Source organism: Lygodium microphyllum, chromosome 29, assembly GCF_053477565.2.
Source record: "Lygodium microphyllum isolate KBCC chromosome 29, Lygodium_microphyllum_v1.1.10, whole genome shotgun sequence".
Lineage (NCBI taxonomy): Eukaryota > Viridiplantae > Streptophyta > Polypodiopsida > Schizaeales > Lygodiaceae > Lygodium > Lygodium microphyllum.
Window position 1 is genome coordinate 117,064,469 of NC_141163.1, and position 22,150 is coordinate 117,086,618.

At 41.0% G+C, this 22,150-nt stretch overlaps 1 protein-coding gene across 2 annotated transcripts in view; it reads left to right on the forward strand.

Moving 5' to 3' along the window:
* LOC148011070 (SNARE associated Golgi protein family) overlaps positions 1–17,758 on the forward strand; it is a 57,838-nt gene extending 40,080 nt beyond the window's left edge. The window contains exons 2-3 of one of the 2 annotated variants that reach the window (XM_087671964.1): positions 16,356–16,816; positions 16,998–17,758. In XM_087671964.1, coding sequence (XP_087528090.1) covers positions 16,356–16,816; positions 16,998–17,056 — 520 coding nt within the window. In that variant the 3' untranslated portion in view covers positions 17,057–17,758. Of the gene's footprint in view, positions 1–16,355 lie in introns of both variants that reach the window. The other variant, XM_087671963.1, reaches the window with a different exon arrangement.
* Positions 17,759–22,150: the final 4,392 nt, after the last annotated feature.

Here is a 22,150-nt window from a genome sequence, read left to right on the forward strand (position 1 = left end):
GGAACCGGTGCTAGCGCAACCAACAACAGGCAAGCGGCATCACGAGATGTGACGCTTGACTGGCAACGGACCCTCCCCTGGTTCGTATAGGACCACAAACATCATTGTGAAGGAGATGTAAAATAGGTGGAGAATGAACATGAGAACCCTTGGGGAAAGAGAATTGATGCATCTTACCAAGTAAACAACCTTCACGAATGTGATTCGATGGCAAGTGAATTTGTGGAAGATCTCTGACCATGTTCTCTAACTGGAGCATTCATTAATGCTTGATTGTTAATAGGGCCAAGCCTTTGATTTTTTGGCTCTCCACATACCCCCCATATTTGTTGCACATTCCACTAGCGTATCACTTTGTCATCATCAACACCGAGTAGTGGTAGGGATAGCTCGTTAATTTTATGAAAGCCTTCGGGACTGGCTACTTGTCTCTTGTTCGTTACTTAATCGGCCTCCACCTTCTCTTTTTGAAACAATGATTATCAAACAACCCAAAAAAAGAAAAACAAAAGGTTGATTGTGGTTCCATCCGCCTTTTCAGGGCTTGATAGGCCATTGGGCAGCTGATGTGTAGCTTTTGTTTGATGCCCTAGCCTCTTTGGGTGACCACTTGGGACTCCCTTGGTAAGACAACCGTCAGCTTTGTAGTCTTGGTAGGCCATTGGGCAGCCATTGTGCACCCTATTGGGATAAAGGCCCCGTTTAACCTTCTGTGTATAGTACGCGCATTATTTAGCTGTACATGTGAATGCACCCTTACGTGCCCTAAGTATAAATACATATTATTCGTTGTGTACCAACACATTGTTGGTACACTCATATGGCATCGTACTTTCACTCTGCTCTCTCTTTGAGTCACTCTCACCAACCGTAAGCCGATAGTCAATCGTCATTGAAATTGACAAGTCAAACAGACTGCTCGCGATTAGCAGTAGTCGTTGGGTTCCAGTAGTTGACTGGCCAATGGGACAAAAGGCACACTCAACAGTGATGAGCGTGGAAGGGCTGAATGTTGGTGACAGGAAAGACGAGCAACCAACAGGAATGTGACAGCAGCAGGCGTGACTTGCGACCAGGCAATGGGGATGTCCAGCAGGCGACGTGTCCAACAGAGGGCGGCAGTGCGAGTAGTTAGGCAGACGACATTGGCAGGCAACAGGCCTGTGTGACGTTCAGGGGGCAGCACAGATGTGACAGCAGTTAATGAACCGGCGCTAGCGCGACCAACAACAGGCAGGTGACGCTTGACAGGTCAAGGAACACCCCACCCCGGCCGCACGCTCCCCGGCTTTTTAATCAGAAATGTCTTTAATTTCTGAATTCCCCCTTGTCTTAATGGGGGTTCTCGCATTGGAAGCATAGTTGGCAATTCTGTGGAAAATCATGCAAGAAATTTGGGGCTTTTCCCAGATTTGACCTTGTTTATGCCTGGCAGTGATTTTTAAGTCAGAAATTGCAGACATTGCGTGTGGTGACCTCAATTAATTTGAGGGTTTTGCCGAATTAATCAAAATTTTACTCTTTGGAATAAGATTTCTTGACATTGGATCCCAGAAATTTGGGGCTTTTCAGGTATCGGCAAAATTTTGCTCAACTGGGTCAGATTTGCTGACATTTATGCAATTTTGGACCTGAAATTTTGGGGGTTTGTGCAGAATTTGGTAAATTTCTGCATTTTTGCCCATGCGGTCGCTGGTTCATGTACAAAAAGTAGAGACTTATTTCTGGTTGAGGAAGACCAACAGGGTGTTGGCTGGTTCAGCTTGGGCTTTTGCATTTCAAGGGCATTTACTCTTGTGTTCGTGAAAAAATGGTTGCAACTTCTTCCAGTTCAGACATCAAGAGTTTGATGGAAATCAAACGGTTTGATGGTCATGGCTTTAATCTTTGGAAAGACCGTATGCAGGGCATTTTGTTCCTAAAGGATTGTGAGGATGCTTTGCAGGAAGATAAACCCGCACTAATGTTTGATACAGATTGGGTGAGAGTAAACAAAAAGGTTGTGGCTTACATTAAGATGGGTGTCACTGATGACATCTTGATTGACATTAAGGGTTTAGATACTGGTTATGCAATATGGGAGAAGCTGAAAACTACCTATGAGATCACCACACCTGTTAATTAGGTGCATGCAATGTGCAAGCTAGTCAATATGCGACTGGATGAGTCAAAGCCTATAGTTGAGCGCTTGAATGCATTTACAAGCATTTTAAATCAGCTCAAGGATGCAAATTTGGACTTCGATGATAAGTTGAGGGTATCTTTTTGATCATGACACTGCTTGACTCTTGGGAGACCTTGGGTGTTTTGAAGGGGAGAGAGTGCGCAATGGAGTGCAAGATTTGAGACGTGAGCTGTAGAGCTGAGAGTTAGAGAGAGTGAACACAAAGATAGGTGTACCAGATCGTGATGGTACACAAAGAATAAAAGAATGCATTTATATGTTAGGGTACAGCAAGGGTGTGTTCACACCCGTATAACTATATACACGGAGACCAAGGGACTTTACACCCAACAACCTCCTAGTTAGAGGCCCAAAGTGGTACCTTTAAGCTAACCAACTTTCACTAAACGAATGCAATGCTCATGCCGAGCCTTTGCAAGACACTTGGTGAGAACATTTGCACGGTTATCTTGGGTTTTGACCTTTTAGTCAGTGTGACAAGACCATCATCCAAGACCTGTCGTATAAAGTGATACCAAACATCTATGTGTTTGGTACGTGCATGGAACATGGCATTCTTAGCCAAACATACTGCACTCTAGCTATCACAACCAAGCACTGGAGTACGTGAAGAAAGACCAGAATCCTTGACCAGACGGCCAAGCCAAATAGCTTCCTTAGAAGCTTCTGTGGCTGAAATAAATTCAGCTTCTGTAGTACTCAGTGCCACAATTTCCTGCAATCTTGAACACCAAGAGATAGCCCCACTAGCCAAAGTAAAAACATACCCATTGGTAGATTTCCTAGTGTCAAGATCTCTTTCTATGTCCTAATCACAAAATCCCTGCAGGTCTAATGTACCCTTTCCATAGCATATACACTTTTCTTGTGTACCTTCCAAGTATTTGAAGATACATTTCACTGCTTCCCAATGTGGCTTGCCAGGGTTAGACATGAATCTACTAACAACTCCCACTGCATGAGCAATGTAAGGGCGAGTTGCAACCATGGCATACATCAAAGATCCACAAGTTGATGCACAAGGTATAACCTTCATGGCACTAGCAACTGCATCATCCTTAGGGCAATCAGATTTGCTAACCTTTGTATGTGGCGGTAAAGGCACACCAAGAGGCTTAACATCAGCCATATTAAACCTGTAAAGTATTTTGCTGATGTACTTGTCATGTGAGAGAAACAACAAATGCTGCCCTTTGTCTCTTTTAATGCGCATGCCCAAAAGGAGACTTCACATGTTTTCCATATAAGCAATCATTACAAAATTCGAGACCAGAGCCTTTCACATCAAATCTTCCTAAAGAGGAGAGAATGTGAAGGCCTTTTTGGTTCATATGACCAAGTCTTTTGTGCCAAAGCTCCATCTGTGAATGGACTTCAGCCATAGCCAAGAACTTGCTAGGTAATGCTTTACAATGCAAGTAATATAAAGTACCCCTTTTGCTGCCTTTAACAATCAGCATAGAGTCCTTATGGACCTTTCAAGATCCACCACCAAAGGTAGTAGAATACCCTTTAGCATCAAGCTGCCCAATTGATAGTAGACTTTTCTTTATGCTAGGTACAAATCTGACATCTTGCAAAATCAGCTCTTGGCCATTTTCAAGGGCCAAGTGAATGGTGCCAACACCCTCTATCTCACATGTATAGTTATTACCCAAGTAAACCTTGCCTAGGCAACCTGCAGTGTATTCAGAAAATGACTCCAAAGAGGGGGTAACATGAAAAGAGGCACCACTGTCCACTATCCATGATTGTGACAGCCCATCATGAGCTGAAAGGAAGGCATCAATTACCTCCTTTTTGATGATGTGCATATCACTTGCTGCCGCCATAATATCTGCATCATTACATGAGGCTACAACAAGTATCTCTTCAGTGTCAGGAAGCTCTTAAATGACTACACTAGATGTAACATTTGCCTTTGCAACTTCTTTTAAGGAAGAGCTGTCATCATCTTTCTTATCATCCTTCTTTTTCTTACCTTGCTGTTTCTTTCTTTCTTACTCTTTCTTGAAGTACCAGCAATTGGGCTTTTTATGCTCTTTACCCCCACATTGATAGCATGTGATATCCTGCTGTTTGCCTTGCTTTTGCTTTTGTTTTTGCCTTTACTGGTTGCATTACCCCTCTTTTCAGACCTGTCTCTTACATGGTAAGCTGAGCCACTACTTTCATTGCTAGACTTTCTTCTGATTTCTTCATTAAGGATTGAACCTCTAACACCATTAAAAGTCAAAGCGGGGTTGTTGCTAAGTGATACAACCAAAGATTCCTAGCTGTCAGGCAAAGTCATCAATAAGAAAATAGCTTTCAATTTATCACCCAAAGCCACCAAACTAGAGTCTTGCAATTGACTTAAAACCCTTGTGAAAGCACTCAAATGCTCAGATGCTGGCTTAGACTCATCCAACTCCATGTTCACAAGTTTACGCATAAGATGCACTTGATTCACAGGAGTAGTATTTTCATAAGTATCCTTAAGCTTTCTCCATATAGCATAACCTGTATCAAGACGCTTGATATTGTAAGTACATCATCAGACACTGCCATCTTAATGTATGCAATGACCTTCTTATTAAGTCTAGCTCAATCCACATCTGTCATAGTTGCAGGCTTCAGTCTCCAAGAGAGCATCTTCAGAGTCCTTGAGAAACAAAATGCCTTGCATCCTATCCTTCCACAAAAGCCAATGCCATCAAACCTCTTGATTTAAAAGAGGGATTTAGTGTCACTGCTGCTAGAAGCATTTGCAGCCATTTTTCAGCAAGACACCAGAAATTCAATGCTGCAATTAATGACAACTAAAATGAGCTGAGTATTCAGCTGATTTCAGCCCAAATTTTCAGCAAATAATAGCAAGATTCAGTCCAAATACATGTATAGCAGTAGAACGAATGACTTTCAGTAGTATAACTGCAATTTCAGCATACATTAAATGCATACATCATTGCCAAGTAACTCCCACTTCAGCAATATCACCAAAAAAATACATTTGCGACAATCCCAGATCTGCAAATGATCACTAAGACTGTTGTAACATGAATAATCAGCAATACAACAACTCAATGGGAGCTGCCTAACATGTGTACTGCATACATATGCGCTCATATCAACTTCTGATACACAAAACACCAAGAAATCTCTGCAATTTCTCCAAAATTGCTCAAGCAGGAGATAAAAAATGCTCAAATCACCCTACTCATGGCAACAAGATTGCTTCATTAATATTCCCAAAGTGCATTTTATGCATTAACTTTGCCAAAATCCACAGATTTTGGCAAAAGCCCCAAAATTTTACTGATTGATCTGCCTCGATTGCATTAATACATGTTCTTGAAATCATAAAACGGGCAAAATTAGCAAAAGTTCACAAAATTTTACAAAAGCCCCAAATTTCTTGGGTGCAAATGTGCACCAATGTCAGCCAATTTGACTCAGCTGAACAAAATTTCACCAATACAGCAAAATCCCAAAATTTTATGGGTCAATGTTGAGAAATTTTACTTAAATGAGTAAAATTTTACTAAATTTGGTAAAGTCCCCAATTTAAACGCGCACAATGTTTGCAATTTTTGATGCAGATGTCTCAATTATGCATGAACAACACTAAATTTGGAAAAGCCCCAGTTTTTTGGGCCTAAATCTGCACAAATCTGCGCACTGTGCTTGTGCGTGTGACCTGGAAGAGAGGATAGAAAATAACCCAAAATTTCTGATTTAAAAAATGGCCGTTGACTTGCTCGTCAAACGGATGTCAGTCTGCCGTAGACTTGGCCTGCACTGAGACGCTTTCCTAGTTGTGCACGTGCAGGATTGTTTGTCGATTGATCGCGCATCACCTATAGCCCCTACGTCGTCTACAGCGTGTCGTCTGCCGTCTGCTAGGATTGCCTTGTCACCTGTCGACCGCTGCTTGCCTGTTACGCAACTGCCTGTCTTGCGACCTAACACTTGTACACATGTCACCTCAACTGTCGATTGCTGTGCAAAAGCAAGCTTCTTCTCCTATGCAAACCTGATTCGCACTTCTTGGGAAGCGTGAACACCGTTACCAATGCTTTGATACCAGTTTGAAGGGGAGAGAGTGCGCAACGAAGTGCAAGATTTGAGGCGCGAGCTGCAGAGTTGAGAGTTAGAGAGAGTGAGCGCAGAGATAGCTGTACCAGATCGTGATGGTACACAAAGAATAAAAGAATGTATTTATATGTTAGGGTACAATAAGGGTGTGTTCTCACTCGTATGACTATATACATAGATGAAGGGACTTTACATCCAACATGTTTCACTTAGCAATAACCCCAATCTCTCATATGATGGAGTGAGGGGTTCAATTTTGAATGAAGAAATTAGATGTATGTTTAGTGGGGAAGGTAACAACTTAGCTTATAATATGAGAGGTAGGGCTGAAAAGAAAAATGCAAATATAGGACAAAGAAACATGAGCAAGAGCAAAGGAAAGAAAAAGAGTAACATTACTTGCTATCACTTTAGTTGGAAGGGCCACAAGAAACCTGATTGCAGGCATTACAAGAAGGAACAAGAGAGAAAGAAGAATGCAAGAGATAAGAAAAAGGAGGATAAGACAGATGCATCTGAGGCAATCAAAGGCAAGGAAAAGGCCAATGCGGCCTCTAGTGTGATCATAGAGGAGCTTTTAGATACAGAGGCTGATGTATTATGTGCGGTTAATTATGATGTCCTTGTATGTCACATGTAGGATATGCAGATTACCAAGGCTGATGTGATTGATGCACTTTTGTCAGTTGATGATGGTGTCACTCAAACTTGGATTGTAGACTCTGGTGCCTCTTTCCATGTAACTCCTTGCTTGGAGTGTTTTGCTATGTTCAATGCAGGCAGATATGGAAAGGTATATCTTGGAAATAACCATGCTTGCAACATTGATGGGATTGGCACTATACACTTGTCTTTAGATAATGGGCAAGAGCTTGTGTTGAAAGATGTCAGATATGTGCCTGGCATTAAAAAGAGTTTATTATTTATTGGTCAGCTTGACTTGCATGGTTACACTACACTGTTTGGTGGCCGTTTGTGGAAAGTGGAAAAGGGTTCCATGTTGATTGCAAAGGGAACCAAGAATGGCACTTTGTATTGTTTGCACTGTAAAGCCTTGAATGGCAAGTTTCTTGCAGTTGCTGAAATTTACAGTCACTTGGAGTTATGGCATAAGAGATTAGGCCATATGAGCCAAAAAAGACTTTCTGTCCTTACCTCTCCGAAGAGGGTTGATGGAAAAGGCTCTAAACTTGACTTTTGTAATGAGTGCTAGTTTGGAAAGCAAATAAAAAATTCATTTTACTCTGGTGTCTCTCGTAAGTCCAATGTCTTGGACTTAGTGCATTCTGATGTATGTAGTATGCCCGCGAAATCGTTGGGTGGTGCTGCATATTTTGTCTTCTTTATTGATGATTGTTCCAAGAAGATTTGGGTACACCTGTTGAAAAAGAAAAGTAAGTGTTTGCTGTTTTTAAAGCTTTTTATGCATTTGTGACCACTCAGACAAGTAAAAAGCTGAAATGCTTGAGAACTGATAATGGGGGTGAGTTTACATCTACTGAATTCAAGTCCTTTTGTGACTTGCATGGAATTAAGACGGAGCTTACAGCCCCTTACAACCCTTCTTTAAATGGGGTGGCTAAAAGATATAATAGGACTTTATGTGAAAGAGTGCAGTGCATGCTGTTCACTGCTAATTTGTCTCATGAATTTTGGAGAGGCACTCAAAACCGCAATTCGCATTTGCAACCGCTCTCCAAACAAGTCCTTAAGTAATGGCATCCCTGAGGAGGTTTGGTTTGGCAAATCGGCCTCATATGACCATATACGCATATTTGGCTGTGATGCTTTCGTGCATGTTAGAGATGAGCTGAGGAACAAATTTCACCCAAAATCCACCAAAGGTATTTTCATGGGCTATTGTGATGAGGGTGAATTTGGCTACAGAGTGTGGTTACCTCAGTCCAAGAAAATTTACAGCCGCAATGTTGTGTTTAACGAGGCAAAATTGCTGAAAGGTACTTTAGCCTCTAATGAAGATATGAAAAAGGTCAAATTTCAGAATTTGCAGCCACCTATTACTTCAGAAAATGAGCCTCATAGTGCTGTACCACAGGCTGAAACTGATGATCCGCCAGTTATTTTCGAGCCTGATGATGATGGACAACAAATAGGAGCACAAGGAGGTCATGGACAACAAGATAGGCTCGTTGATTATGAAAATGCAGGTGCAAGTAATGAAAATGAAGGTGTTGTACAGCATGAACAACATGCTGAAAATGGCTTACAATAACCAATCAATGTTGAAAATAATATATTTTCAGATGTAGACCCAATTCCTGAAAATGTTGATCATTGGGTACGCAAGTCTACACGTGCAAGAAGGCAATCGCATAGGTTTGACCCCTCCTTGCATTATGTAATACTTATAGATGAGGGTGAGCCTCTTACATACAAAGAGACCAAGTCATGGGAGTTCAGCAGTAAGTGGAACCTAGTTATGGAAGAAGAGATTAAATCTTTGTATGCAAATGATACTTGGGATCTTGTGTCGTTGCCCAAAGGAAGGAAGCCTCTTCCAAACAAATGGGTGTACAAAGTAAAGATGGTTGATGGGAAACCCAAGTACAAGGCAAGGCTAGTTGCCAAAGGGTATGCACAAAAGGAAGGGATTGACTTCCAAGAGGTCTTCTCACCTGTTGTGAAGATAATCATTCTACGTGTGCTTTTTGCTCTCATTGCTGTATTGGACTTAGAGCTGTATCAAATGGATGTAAAAACAGCTTTCTCGCATGGTGACATTGATGAGGAAATCTACATAAAACAGCCCGAGGGCTTTGTAGTCCTTGAAAAAGAGCAGATGGTGTGTAATCTAAAATGCAGCCTGTATGGGCTGAAGCAAGCACCATGGCAGTGGTACAAAAAGTTTGAACTTTTATGCTATCTCATGGGTTTATACACAACCATGCAGATCATTGTTTGTACATGAAAAAGGATACAGATGGTAGCCCCATCATACTTGTTTTGTATGTGGATGATATGTTGCTAGCTGGGAAAAGAAAGACTAGCTTGGATGCTCTCTAAAATCAGCTGAAATCAACTTTCTCCATGAAAGATTTGGGAAATGCAGAGCATATTTTGGGCATGAGGATTCGTAGAGATAGAATACAAAAATTGTTGTTTTTATCTCAAGAAAAGTACATTGAGAAGGTACTAGGCAGATTTAACATGACTGAAGCGAAGCCTTTTGGGGTACCCTTATCTCCTTATCTTAAGCTTAGTAAAGCTAACAATCCAAAAGATGACGTGGAAGCAAATGCTATGAAGGGAGTCCCTTATGCATGAGCTTGTGGCTCTCTTATGTATGCTATGGTTGCTACTTGTCCAAACATTGCTCATGTAGTGGAAGTTGTTAGCAGGTTTATGTCAAATCTTGGCAAAACACATTGGGAGGCTGTTAAGTGTATTCTTCGAGATACCTAAAGGGTACACAAAGAAATTGTATTTGCTATGGGCAGGGTACACTTAGTTTACAGGGTTATTGTGATGCAGACATGGCAGGTGACTTGGACACTCGTAGGTTCACCAATGGGTATGTCTTTACAGTTTTGCTGGTGGGGTTGTTTCTTGGAGTTCCAGGCTGCAGAACATCGTTGCATTGAGTACCATTGAAGCTGAATACATATCAGCTACTGAACTTTCTAAGGAAGCTATATGGTTGAGCAGACTTGTAGAGGATCTCGGCAAGTCTATGGGTATTGCAGTTTTGGGATGTGATAGCGAGAGTGCTGTGTATGTGGCTAACAATGCCATGTATCATTCACGCACAAAGCGTATAGATGTGCGATATCACTTCATTAGACAGATTTTGGAAGATGGTCAAATCACATTGACTAAGATCAAAACATAGGACAACCTTGCAGATGTTCTCACAAAATGTCTGAGCAAAGCTCAACACTAGCATTGCATACGACTAGTGGGAGTTGGTTAGAGGTTCACTTCGGACCTTTAAGTGGGAGGTTGTTGAGATAAAGGCCTCGTTTAACCTTCCGTGTATAGTACGTTATTATTTAGCTGTACATGTGAATGCACCCTTACGTGCCCTAAGTATAAATACATTTTATTCTTTGTGTACCAACACGTTGTTGGTACACTCATATCGCATCGCACTTTCACTCTGCTCTATCTCTGACTCACTCTCACCAGCCGTCAAACTCTCATGCTCACTCTGCTCGAACTTTTGTTGCATTCAGTTGAGCTCCAACACACCCTTTGTCCAATGACTTGGTTGCTTTGGGGTGGGATGCCTTGAGGTAAAAGTATATAAAAAGAAAAAAAAAAGGCTTCGGGTTGGCCTTTCTTTCTTGCTCAGATTTTTAGGCCTGAGAGGGGGTGTTGAGCTAAAATAAGCACTACATGTTAAATTAGGCTCTTAAACAGCTCAAAAATGCTTAATGAATCAAATCCCTAATTTGGTGCATGTTTGAGAGAGTTTTAAAATGGTGCGTGGTACGAGGTTCTGAAACTTTCTATGAATAGGCCGATTGCTTTCCATTCAGTCTTGATCTCGTTTTTGTAGGTTTCAGGCCCTCTAGCTTCCTTGCCTATGCCTTGTTTGCGGAGGACATGTCAATCGAAGCTGCCCATTGCTGTCTACATGCATTAGGTGCTTGTTTCCAGCCTTGTCATCACGGTGAACACCTCCAAAATGTGTTGCCAGGTGTTGCCCACCTTTGAGCACTTGCATTTGCAGCCTGACGGCATCATCTTCTGCATTTGTTGCTCACATGTCTTCCCCATCTGTATTGACTCCTCTAGAAGGCTGCGTTTGATACCAGCTGGCTGCTTTTTTCTTTATTTCCTGTGTTTATCACTCCTTGGTGCTCTTCTGCATGTCGCCCTGCTCCTAGAGGCTGCATTTGCAGTTTTCTCTCTCAACCACTGCTTGTCCATATCAGACATGGCCTTCTTGGTTGCGTTTGGTGGTGGTCAACTCTTGGAGGATACCTTTGCTGTGTTTTGGGATCCCTTAGGAGTACAACATACTCTCCTGCTCAGCACCTTTGCTTGAGTCCTCGAGACATGAGAGTTCGGGGTACAGTTTTCATTCTTGCACGGTTTGTTTGCTGGATGAGCATTGTATATTCATTAGTCATTCATTCATTCATTCAGATTCACTGTGTGCATTGTCTTTGTGTTACCCTTAACTGGAAATGTGTTCTTTTGAGTTTATGCTTTGTTGTACGCTTTAATTTATGTTTTTGCATTAGGGTATTTCTTCACAATACCATGTCAAGAGATGGTAGCACTGAGTTATGCTGAATGAATCATGTTGATACAATGGAGCTGAGCTCTAAGATGATTGCAATGTCTTGGCTGATCAAGTGGTAGACATGAAGGGAATCTATACTATGGAGGGAGCGAAATGCAATCCTTTGAACAATAGATTATCGAAGTAGATGTTGTAGAAGGAAGGACAACTATAGAGGGAGTGAAACACATGCCTTAGGGGTTGTTGGAGTGGATGAAGATGATGACCAACAATCAGTGTATGCTTCAGGGGTAGGAAACTAGTTGGGTGACTAGTTGATGACAGAAAAATAGCTGCAGCAAGGTTTGAAATTGCAAGCATAGCACTACCTAGATTGTAGAGTGCTGGAAGGAACCATGTACAAAGAAGGCAGCTAAACAACAAAAGTAGATGAAGATTGCATGGAATACAATCATAAGCAAATAGATGAAGGCCCTAGCATGAGTAACAAGTTGCTTGTTAGCTTGGAGGAATTTGGTAGTTGGGCGACTAGAGCTGCCTTGAGAACACAGCGTGAGGGTGAAGGAACATGGCGCTAGCAATAGACAACACATGTAGATCTTCCATGAACAGAGATGTCCCTTGTATCGGGGTGTGGACAATAGTGGAAGGAAGAAGAAGAGATTGTAGAGTAATAGAATCCCATGCGCTATTTATAGGTATGAACTATCTAGGGTGGCACCCAAAATATGTGGCACACAGCCTTTTTGGGTTGTAAATGGAAACCAAATAGGAATTAAGAAAATCTAATGCACTTAATGACTAGGGTTTCTCAACATCCCCTTTCAAGCCCAAAAAAGTGCCCTGAGAGAGAGAGAGAGAGAGAGAGAGAGAGAGAGATGATTTACGAAAAAAAAAAAAAGAGAGAGAGATGATCAACCTTGTAATCCAAGTATTTGACTTGAAAGGAAATATATAAGTTAGAACAATAGGCTCCATGTTGGTAAGAGTATGAAGGCCTAGCCACCAAGTCATGGTTGAAACATTCAAGGCATAGTAACAGGGAACGGCCGTTTTGAGACCCCGGAATGCGAGAACACCGTCCCGAACGGATGGGCCGAATGGGGATGCCAAAATGGGACGAGGACATCCCCTATCCTGTCCCCAACAACCGTCCCCTCGTCCCGGTCGTTCCCTACCCCGTCCCTTTGTCACGTTCCCTGTTAGGGGACGTTTTTGACAGTTTTTTTTTTTTGTTGGAGTGGGTGTCTTTTAGGGGGTGGTTTTTTTGTATGTTCTTTGGTAGTATACATTCACCCACACACATAGTAACATGGGACTGGTTTTGAGGATAGGGATGGGAATAGGAACAGGCCCACAAGGACAAGAATAAAAAATTGCAATTTGCCATTCCCTGTTACCATGAGAGGGGCTCTAACATGGGGATGGGACTGGGATGGGAAGCTAGAAAATGGGCATCCCCTATTACTATGCCCACATATCCATCCACCACATCACATGCATACATTTTCAAATGCTATTTATGTATGCCGTTCCCTCCCGCGTCCCACCCCCCGTCCCTGTTCCTTGCTTTTAGCCGTCCCCTGTCCCTGATCCCGTCTTCGTCTCTGTCCCCGTTCCCATTCCCATTCCCGTTCCCTATTCCATGTTACTATGATTCAAGGCCTCGAACTAGGTAGAATTTGTAGACCTTGGGTATCAATAGGTGAGATGGCAACTTGATGTTAATCATCCCATCCAAGGAAATATGAAGAATACAAAGGCCTTTTGCCAAGGTATGCAAAGGACCACATGATGAGGGGGGATCCCCTTTGAAGTTGGAGAAATAGGATTCCCCTTTGAATTCAAAAACTCATGGATCTCAGCGTTTAACGTGTTTGATGACAAAGAAAGTGCCATTAGTGGTGCAAAAGAAGGTATTTAGGGCTATGATGGAACAGAAGCCTAATAGCTCCCAGAAGTGGCCCCTCGAACCTAAGTAGAAGAGGGTGGGGTAACATATAGTTCATGCGGAGCCATGAGTGGGTAATAGGTGTTGTCTCTTGATGGAGCGGATTGTGGAGCCGAAGGAATGGAAGGAGTTGAACAACCTTCATCTCTTGGAGGAGTGGATTGTCGAGGAGACAGTACCCAACAATCATTGTCTCTCAGTGGAGTGGATTGCATAATTATGGGCTGTGGAAGTCAGTGGACCCAAAAATAGGTGGAGAAAACCTCTGTAGTGCATTCTGGTGGTTTGGAGGACTTATCACCTTGTAAGGTCTTAGAGCCACCTTTTGTTCACAAGGACTTAGTGCACAACGTATATGCCTTATTGCCTTGAGCATGAAACTTTGATAGCTGATGTAGAATTTTTTTTGTGGCCCAAAATGGTGAGGTATCATAAGTAGTGCTTGGAGGTAGATGCATATACTCTTATAACGATAATAGGCGTTGGAATGACCATTCTTGCTGCAATAGGAGCACCCAATGGTTTGTGCGTCCATCTTTGGAGAAGCCATAGCATCGGTGTGCCAAACCTGTAGAGGGAGGGTGTGAAGGAGAAGAAGATAACGGTATCTCTTGATGATGCAATGGAAATAGGAGGGAATCTATAAGTGTTGCCAATCCCATAACTTGTCTTCGCCGAGGAACTTTAGCTCTCTAAGCACCTTTGCTTTGATACCATGTTGAAAGATGGGATGGTATGCATTGATACATGTTGAGAGACAATAGGGTTTGATACCATGTTGAAAGATGGGATGGTATGCATTGATACATGTTGAGAGACAATAGGAACTTTAGCTCTCTAAGCACCTTTGCTTTGATACCATGTTGAAAGATGGGATGGTATGCATTGATACATGTTGAGAGACAATAGGGTTTGCGAGGAGAAACACACTATGTATGGCAAACGCTGAGACAAAGAAACTTAGAAATAGTGAAGAAGACGATGAACAAAGAATAATGAATAGTGAATCATTCTGATACAATGAAGCTGAGATCTAAGATGGTTGCATTGTCCTGGCTGATCAGGGCTGATCAAGTGGTAGTACTTGAAGGGAATCTGCACTGTGGAGGGAGCGAAACGTAGTCCTCTGGGCAGTAGAATATTGAAGTAGATGATGTAGAGGGAGAGAAATGCAGTCGTCAGGGGCTGTCGGAGTGGATGAAGATGATGACCACCCATCACCTCGTGCTCCAGGGATAGGAAACCAGCTGGGCAGCCTGCTGATGACAAAAATGCAGCTGCAGCAAGGTCTGAAACAGCAAATGCAGCACTGCCTAGGCTGTAGACTGCTGGAAGGAGCCATATACGAAGCTGGAAGGCATCTGACTAGCAAAACACAGATGAAGACTGCCTGCAATATGGTCGCCAGAACACAGAGGAAGGTTGCCAGCACGAGGAGGAAGGTTACCAGTCTGATGGAGGAGTGTGGCAGATGGGTGAGCAGATCTGCCCTGAAAATGCAGCCTGATGATGAAGAAACAGGGTGCTAGCAGAAGACAGACAGCACATGTAGATCTTCCACAAACTATGATGTCCTCTGTATCCAGGCGTGGACAGCAGTGCAAGGAAGAAGAGGAGATTGTACAGTAATGAAAGCAGACCAGGCAGACCGGGCAGAGGCAGCAGAATGGGCAAAGGTGGCAGCAGTTGGTGGTACTGCAGGGAATGCCAGGGACGGTGCAGCTGCTGTTAGAGGAACATGAAGATGGATCTGCAAGGAGCTGCTGACCTGGCAGCAACTGGAGCCGCTGAAGAGGCTGGTGAGGGAAGCAACATAGCTGGGTTGTGCTTCTTGTACTGGGGGTGGCAGCAGGAGCTGATGAACAGGTGGCACAGATGAACAAGGCAGCGGCAGCTGCTGATGACTGAGTTGGAGCTACCCAGATGGAGATGGTGGTGGTGGAAGCTGTTCCTGGGAGAGGGGCAATTTGCTGCAAATGACAGTAATTGTGCAAGAGAGGAATAGACGTGGAGCACTGGAACACTCAATCACAATGATGATAATCAATGTACTCAACTACAATAAATCAAAATGCAATTAATTAATAATTATCATAATGATGGTGTGCCAAAATGCACAAAATGTCTTCGAATAGAAATCCCTAGGATAAATGTACTAAGAAATCCTTGGCCCATCTGTGCTAAGTGTATCACCTTAATTGTCTTAAGTAATAATTCGTGTCTAGGAAACCCATACCAAGGGACAAAGGGCATCAATTGGTAGCCCAGGAGATGGCCAACAAGGATCATCTAGATAGATCATCTTTTGTAGCTTATGCTGATACAAATGACTCTTTCTAGATAGTTTGTTGGCTGTTAGTCACTTGCTAGGCTGGCCTTCTACCACATCTAAGTTCAGCTGAGGTTGAAGGGCATTCTAGAGTTTCGAAGGTGGTGGGAGTATGCTACATATGGAAAGATTTATAATGTGGGTTGTGTCACAGGAAAGTCAGGCAAGTCAAGGCCCTATAACATCATGCCTGAATATCACATGTCTATTTGGTCTATGGAAGGGTGGTGGTGTTTTAGGAAGTCTGTTTGAAGAATCAGATTGTTCATCAGGTGGTTTGTGTCTGGCTGTTATAGGTATTAGTAGATGGGACTTCAAACTGAGGGCTCCAGCATGTATTTGTTTGTTGTCCAACGAGATTGCGACTTTATCTAAGCAGGGAAGCCTAGTACATTTTTACATCCTTTTTTTGTTGACGTTCCATATTTACTTTTGCACTAGTCAAATAAAATGTTTCTCTTCAGTTGTCAGGAAGTATGCTGGGCCCTGGCATAACTATAAAATAGCCCTTAGAAGTTTATGATTTATGCTTAGTGAAATGTTTTGCTAACTGTGCACTTTTTTTCTTTGCTCTATTCTAACATGTCCATGATGACTGTAGGACTGTATTTCAAAGCTCACCATCAGCACGCCAATGGGTCCAGGGCAACAAGTTTTTTCGTGTGATAAGCGACGGAGTATCTCAAGATGGATGGAAGTTTGTGTTGTTAGCTCGCTTTTCTCCCATTCCATCATATGTCATCAACTATAGTTTAGCTGCCACAAATGTTAGGTATGGTATTGATTTTCTGCTACCATCAATCTTGGGGTGCATTCCCATGATTCTTCAAAACACTTCCATTGGAAGCTTGACACGAGCAGCCACCCACATCAGGGTGGATGATAAAAAGTCGGGCATGATGGCGTATGTCCTGCCTACAATGGGCCTTAGCTCTAGTGTCCTGATTGCATGGCGTATAAAGAAGTACACGTCCAAGGTTATGTCTTCAGGAACGCCTGTGGTGTCTTCTAATAACATGCCCAAATCTTCTCATGAAAATACCACTACTACTGAGCAGCCAGGTAAAGTAAAGTGGTTAGAAGGAAGTACTGTACGACAACGAAACACAATCATAACCAAAGCATAGGAAATTTAAAATTTTTGGGATGGGAGGCTCATTGGACAGCTCCATGATTTATTAGGCTATGATTTGTCTGGCCACTGATTCACTAACCTAACCCATTGAAGGTCATGAATTTGCAGCCAAAAAGGTTCATTGGACAGCTCCATCATTTATTAACTATGATTCGTCTGGCCACTGATTCACTAACCTGACCAATTGAAGGTCGTGAATGCAGCCAAAATCACATTCTGCCTTAAGGCTGATTTTGCAAGCATCACCAAAAGGAGTAACAATTGCAGCTCTCATCTTTACCTATCTCTCAGATTATCAGGAATCTTCTTGTGCAATCATACATTGTGCATTATCGAGGAAACAAGTCATGGACCCCAATTTGGGATGTGTTCTCATCTCCAGCATAATCTATTACTGGTCAGGCAGGAGTTCAAATCACATGAAAGTTGGGAGTTACCAGATGTATTTAAGAAAATGCTAAAGCTCTGACATATTGAATTACATGCATTTGAAGCCTAACTTCCAATAGTTAAATTGGCTGTTTGATTCTATTTACTTGCCTAAGGTGATATTTTGAAAACTTCCAACAGTTAAGTTGGCTATTTGATTCTATTTACTAAAATTCGGAGTACTCGCCTGAGGTAGTTCCTGTAAGTTTGATGTTTTGGGAGCATTTCAGGGTGCCAAGGGAGTTGGTCAAGTCTTCAAGGTTTCTACTAAGGCTTTGGAGAAATCCTAAATCAATATGCACCCCCCGAGGGGACAGAACTATCCTGAAAGGAAGATATAGTTACCTTTTTTACTTCTATAATGCAATTGCACGCTACAAATTGCAAGAAAATATTTGTTAAGGAAAGAGCTACCCTTAAAAGAGATGGAAAATAAGGTCTTTTAATGTCTCCTAGGCAACCTTAAGGGTTTTCTTTCTTTGAAGCAATTGTAATCAAACCACAATGTTTTGAATGATTTGAGTGGTAGTAGTTGGCCAGAATGCTCTTGACATCCTTGATTTGTTGAAAAGCATTCCATCATGCATAGACCAGATGCACTTGAGAGTGATTGCCTTATTAAGGTCCTAGGTTTCTTGGAGTCTTCATTTATGGTACTTTTGACACCTAGGATTGTTTGCTTGAAACAAGTGACAAGTGACTAAAATTTTACTTTTTGTGTGCTATATATCTTGTTTGGTATTGGTTTAGAAGTTTTGAACTTATGATTTTACTTAGAACTAGTGAAGAAGACGATAATAATCAATACTTAAAGCTTAAAAAATTCATTTTTTAATGATGGTGATGAAAGGAATGGGGGAGGTGAAGGAGAGATGTAAGGAAAGGTGAGAATGGCGAAGGGAGAAGAGCTAGGAAGGGCAAGACGAGAAGAGGAAAAAAGAGAGGTGTAGGGCAAAGGGGCCAATAAAGTTGAATCCTCCAGTAGTGTTGCATTATTCTATTACAAACAGGGTCCAACACTGTTGAAATATTGGATGGCAAAGTGATTATGCCATCGATTAGGTTGGTGCATGTGATTAAGGGGACAAGGGTTCAAAACTTGCTCATTTGGTGGAATGAGTCTATTTGCATGACTTGATTATACATTACACATTTATTTCATTCTTCAATACTTGAATCATTACCTTTGGTTATGATGATGCAAAGAGTGAAGTTATAGTTCACAACCCAATTTTCTATGAAAATAATAACTTAGCAAGGACAAGAATTGTCATCTTACAACTTATGATAGAATACCTTGAAAAAGAAGAATAACTTGATTCTTTATTATAAGAAGTAGAGAATAACAATATATTTCTTAATACAAGATTGACACAATGATGTTTATGTCAAGATTAGATAAATGACATAAGACATGATCTTGGTACACAACTAGAGTGAATATAAATCAACATAAGAATTGGAGATGCAAAGCATGAGCTTGAACTAGAGTGGGCTTACTGCATGGGATCTGTAATTGGTGTTGGCAAGACTCAAGGACTTGTAGCCCAAGTTCCCTACTTATACTGGAGTTAAGGATGTTAAGGTGAAGCTTCTAGATAGGAGATGACACAAGCAATGACATGAGTATAGTTTCACTAAGCATGATGATACCATCGATGATATAAGCATTATTGATATAAGTTCTGACAAGTAATACTAATGTAAGTATGGATTAAAGTTTCATTCTAGAATCCTTTAAGTAATCTTCCACAACATTCTAATATCTTCTAGAACATTTTGGAAGATACTAAATGTCCAAGATACAACCTTCAACTCTTCAAAACAACTCAAATGAAAGTTCCACGTATAAATGGCCCAAATAGACATCTGAGTGTGCTATCATTAAAAATTTTGCGGTCAATCTAAATGATTAGTCTGCATTCTTACATGCGTATCTTTTGACATGCTTGATAGATCATTATAATGCTTTGTTGATGCCTTTATCGGGTATCAAATAACACTCCAAAGCTATTAAACATGATAAAAAACCTATGAAGTATACTAGCTTTAAGAGAAGCACATCAAAACCACCACTTCTAATTCTTGACAAATCTATCAGCTTACACATTAAAGGAAAAAAAAGCCCCAAGTCTAGATTTTTGTTTCAAGACTTAATAGGTCAAAATGTAATTAATGTAACTTATGGAGTTGCTTGCTATGGATTAATTAGAGCATTGTAGGTCACAACCTAAAGCATGCCACTCCCATGATTTGTGGATGAACCAAAAGGGAGGCATAATCATTGCCTCAACCATGAATCAATAGAATAGAAGCTCTATGAGGAGGGAAAGAATCTCAAATAGCATTCCATGAGTTCTAGCAATGAAACAACACATGCGCTTTGCAAGGGAGAGCACAACTCAACCAACTTGCAAGTTTCACCTCCTCATAGCCAATAGCACAAAAGCAATTCTCTCAAAGATTCAAATCTCTAACTCAAAACCCATGCTTCTCTGTGATCCTTCTTAACCCTTCCTTAGTCCATGAGATGATCTTTAGTAGACAACCTTTCTCTCCTTAGCATGCAACTTGTTTAATGTTTTCTTTTAGAGATGGAGATGGGCACAAGGAGAGGAGAATGACATGAGGGTAGGGAAGGGGCAAGCACACAAGAGAGAGAGAGAGAGAGAGAGAGAGAGAGAGAGAGAGAGAGAGAGAGAGAGAGAGAGAGAGAGAGAGAGAGAGAGAGAGAGAGAGAGAGAGAGAGATGGGGTAGGTCTTATAATTTGTTTAGATGTTTTGCACACATACTCATGAGGCTATTAGGCTCTCAATTTTATCATGAAACTAAGTGGCTAGATTAGGTCAAAGTCCTCTTACATTTAAAATGATAGTTATTTAATATGGTTTCCTTATGTGGGTTTATAATCAACCTTAAAATGTTTTGTGCCTTTTTCAAATTAGCCTTACTATCAACTTAGTCTAAGCATTATGAATATTCCAATCTTAGAAGCATTACAAAGTTGGCAAAACAAGCTTATCAAACAAGTGATAAGTATACCATAAAGTCTACCTTGTTCACAAAGTATTAAATTAAATGTTGGTCATACACATACATGCACACAATAAAATAGTAAACATGTGACCAATATCAATTAGGACCACCATGATTTGCTACCAGAATTCTCATGCATAATTTGTGGTTTCTAGCTAAGATGCATGCATATGAAGGTCAATATAGTATTCTAGGTTTAGTGAAAAGCTGCATGTATACATGTTACAAAATTTCATTACTTCTCTTGCAAAAGTCATCTCAGCAATTTATTCCCATGAAAAGTTTCTAGATGCCTTAGCAAAGGTTAGTGGACACCTTGGATGATGAGAGATGATCATTGGTAAATGTTAGATCAATAGAGGCAAGAATCCATAGAATGTGCATATCCTTCCTAGTAATAAAATCTTGCTAGATATTTATGGTCAACTAAATTCATTCACTTTTATAGTAGTTAGAGAACTATGAATTATAAATAGCTTCTTATGCAAGGATAGTACATTACAAGAAACATAATAACATTATGCATGTGAGGTGAACAACAAAGCTTGTCAATGCTTATGTTCGTGATTTATGAGTGGTTTTATAAGAAACCCCATCCCAATCACCATAAGAAATCTCATCCCAATCATCATCATACAAAGCTCCACGTAGATTTGCTCAATAGGCTAATAGGTGTTCCGCACCTAGATTCTCTTGGTGCTTTGCATCGGTTTTAGTAGTAGTTAGGGCACTTTGGATACAAAGGCACCACTTCATATAGCAAGAGGGTTTACACAAAGATATTGTATTTTGGCTCTATGGCTCACAATAAGTAGTTAAGGCACAAAGAAACCAATCGTAAGAGACCCCAAACCTTTGCTCCAATTATTTTTAATAAAAAAAAGTTGATTCCTTGTGTATTGAGAGTAGCAAGTTGTAGATTTAAAGCCCTACACATGGAGTACCAAGTTCTAGTTAGGGAGTCTTTATAATGTGGCATCATGAACATGGTGGGTTATTCGAAAGCAACACTTTTACACCAAAATCCAATAATGTGAATACACATTCATCCAACTTTAGGTTTTTTTTACAAAACAAAGTAGATTGTTGATGCTATGACAATATCGTGGGAATATCCATTTGTGTGTTGTTTCCATCAAGTAGACAAACGTAAAATGGTAATTTACTAATTCATAGAATTGCTTGTCTAAATGAGTAAGCCTTTGTGCTATGCATAAGTATTCGTGAAATATGTATTAACAAAATAAATGTGTATAAAAGAGAGCTTCACACATGTATAAACATGCCTTATAAATATGCCAAGAGATTTTTTTTTCAATACTATTCTTAGATATATACAAGATGAACTCAAAGATATTGTTCACATTGCTCACATAAATTTAACTTACACATGTATTTATATACAAATACATGAGAAACACACACACACACACACACACACACACACACACACACACACACACACACACACACACACACACACACACACACACACACACACACACACACACACACACACACACACACACACACACACACACACACACACACACACACACACACACACACACACACACACACACACACACACACACACACACACACACACACACACACACACACACACACACACACACACACACATATAACAATAAATAGTTTAGTGCATAATACAATTTTGCATATGTCAACCATATGAAAAAATGAATGAAGAAAAAAATATACATTTTTTGGTTAAGACACATTCATTTTCCTAAACCAATTATCGTAAAAATAGCTTACTCTTCCAAAATGT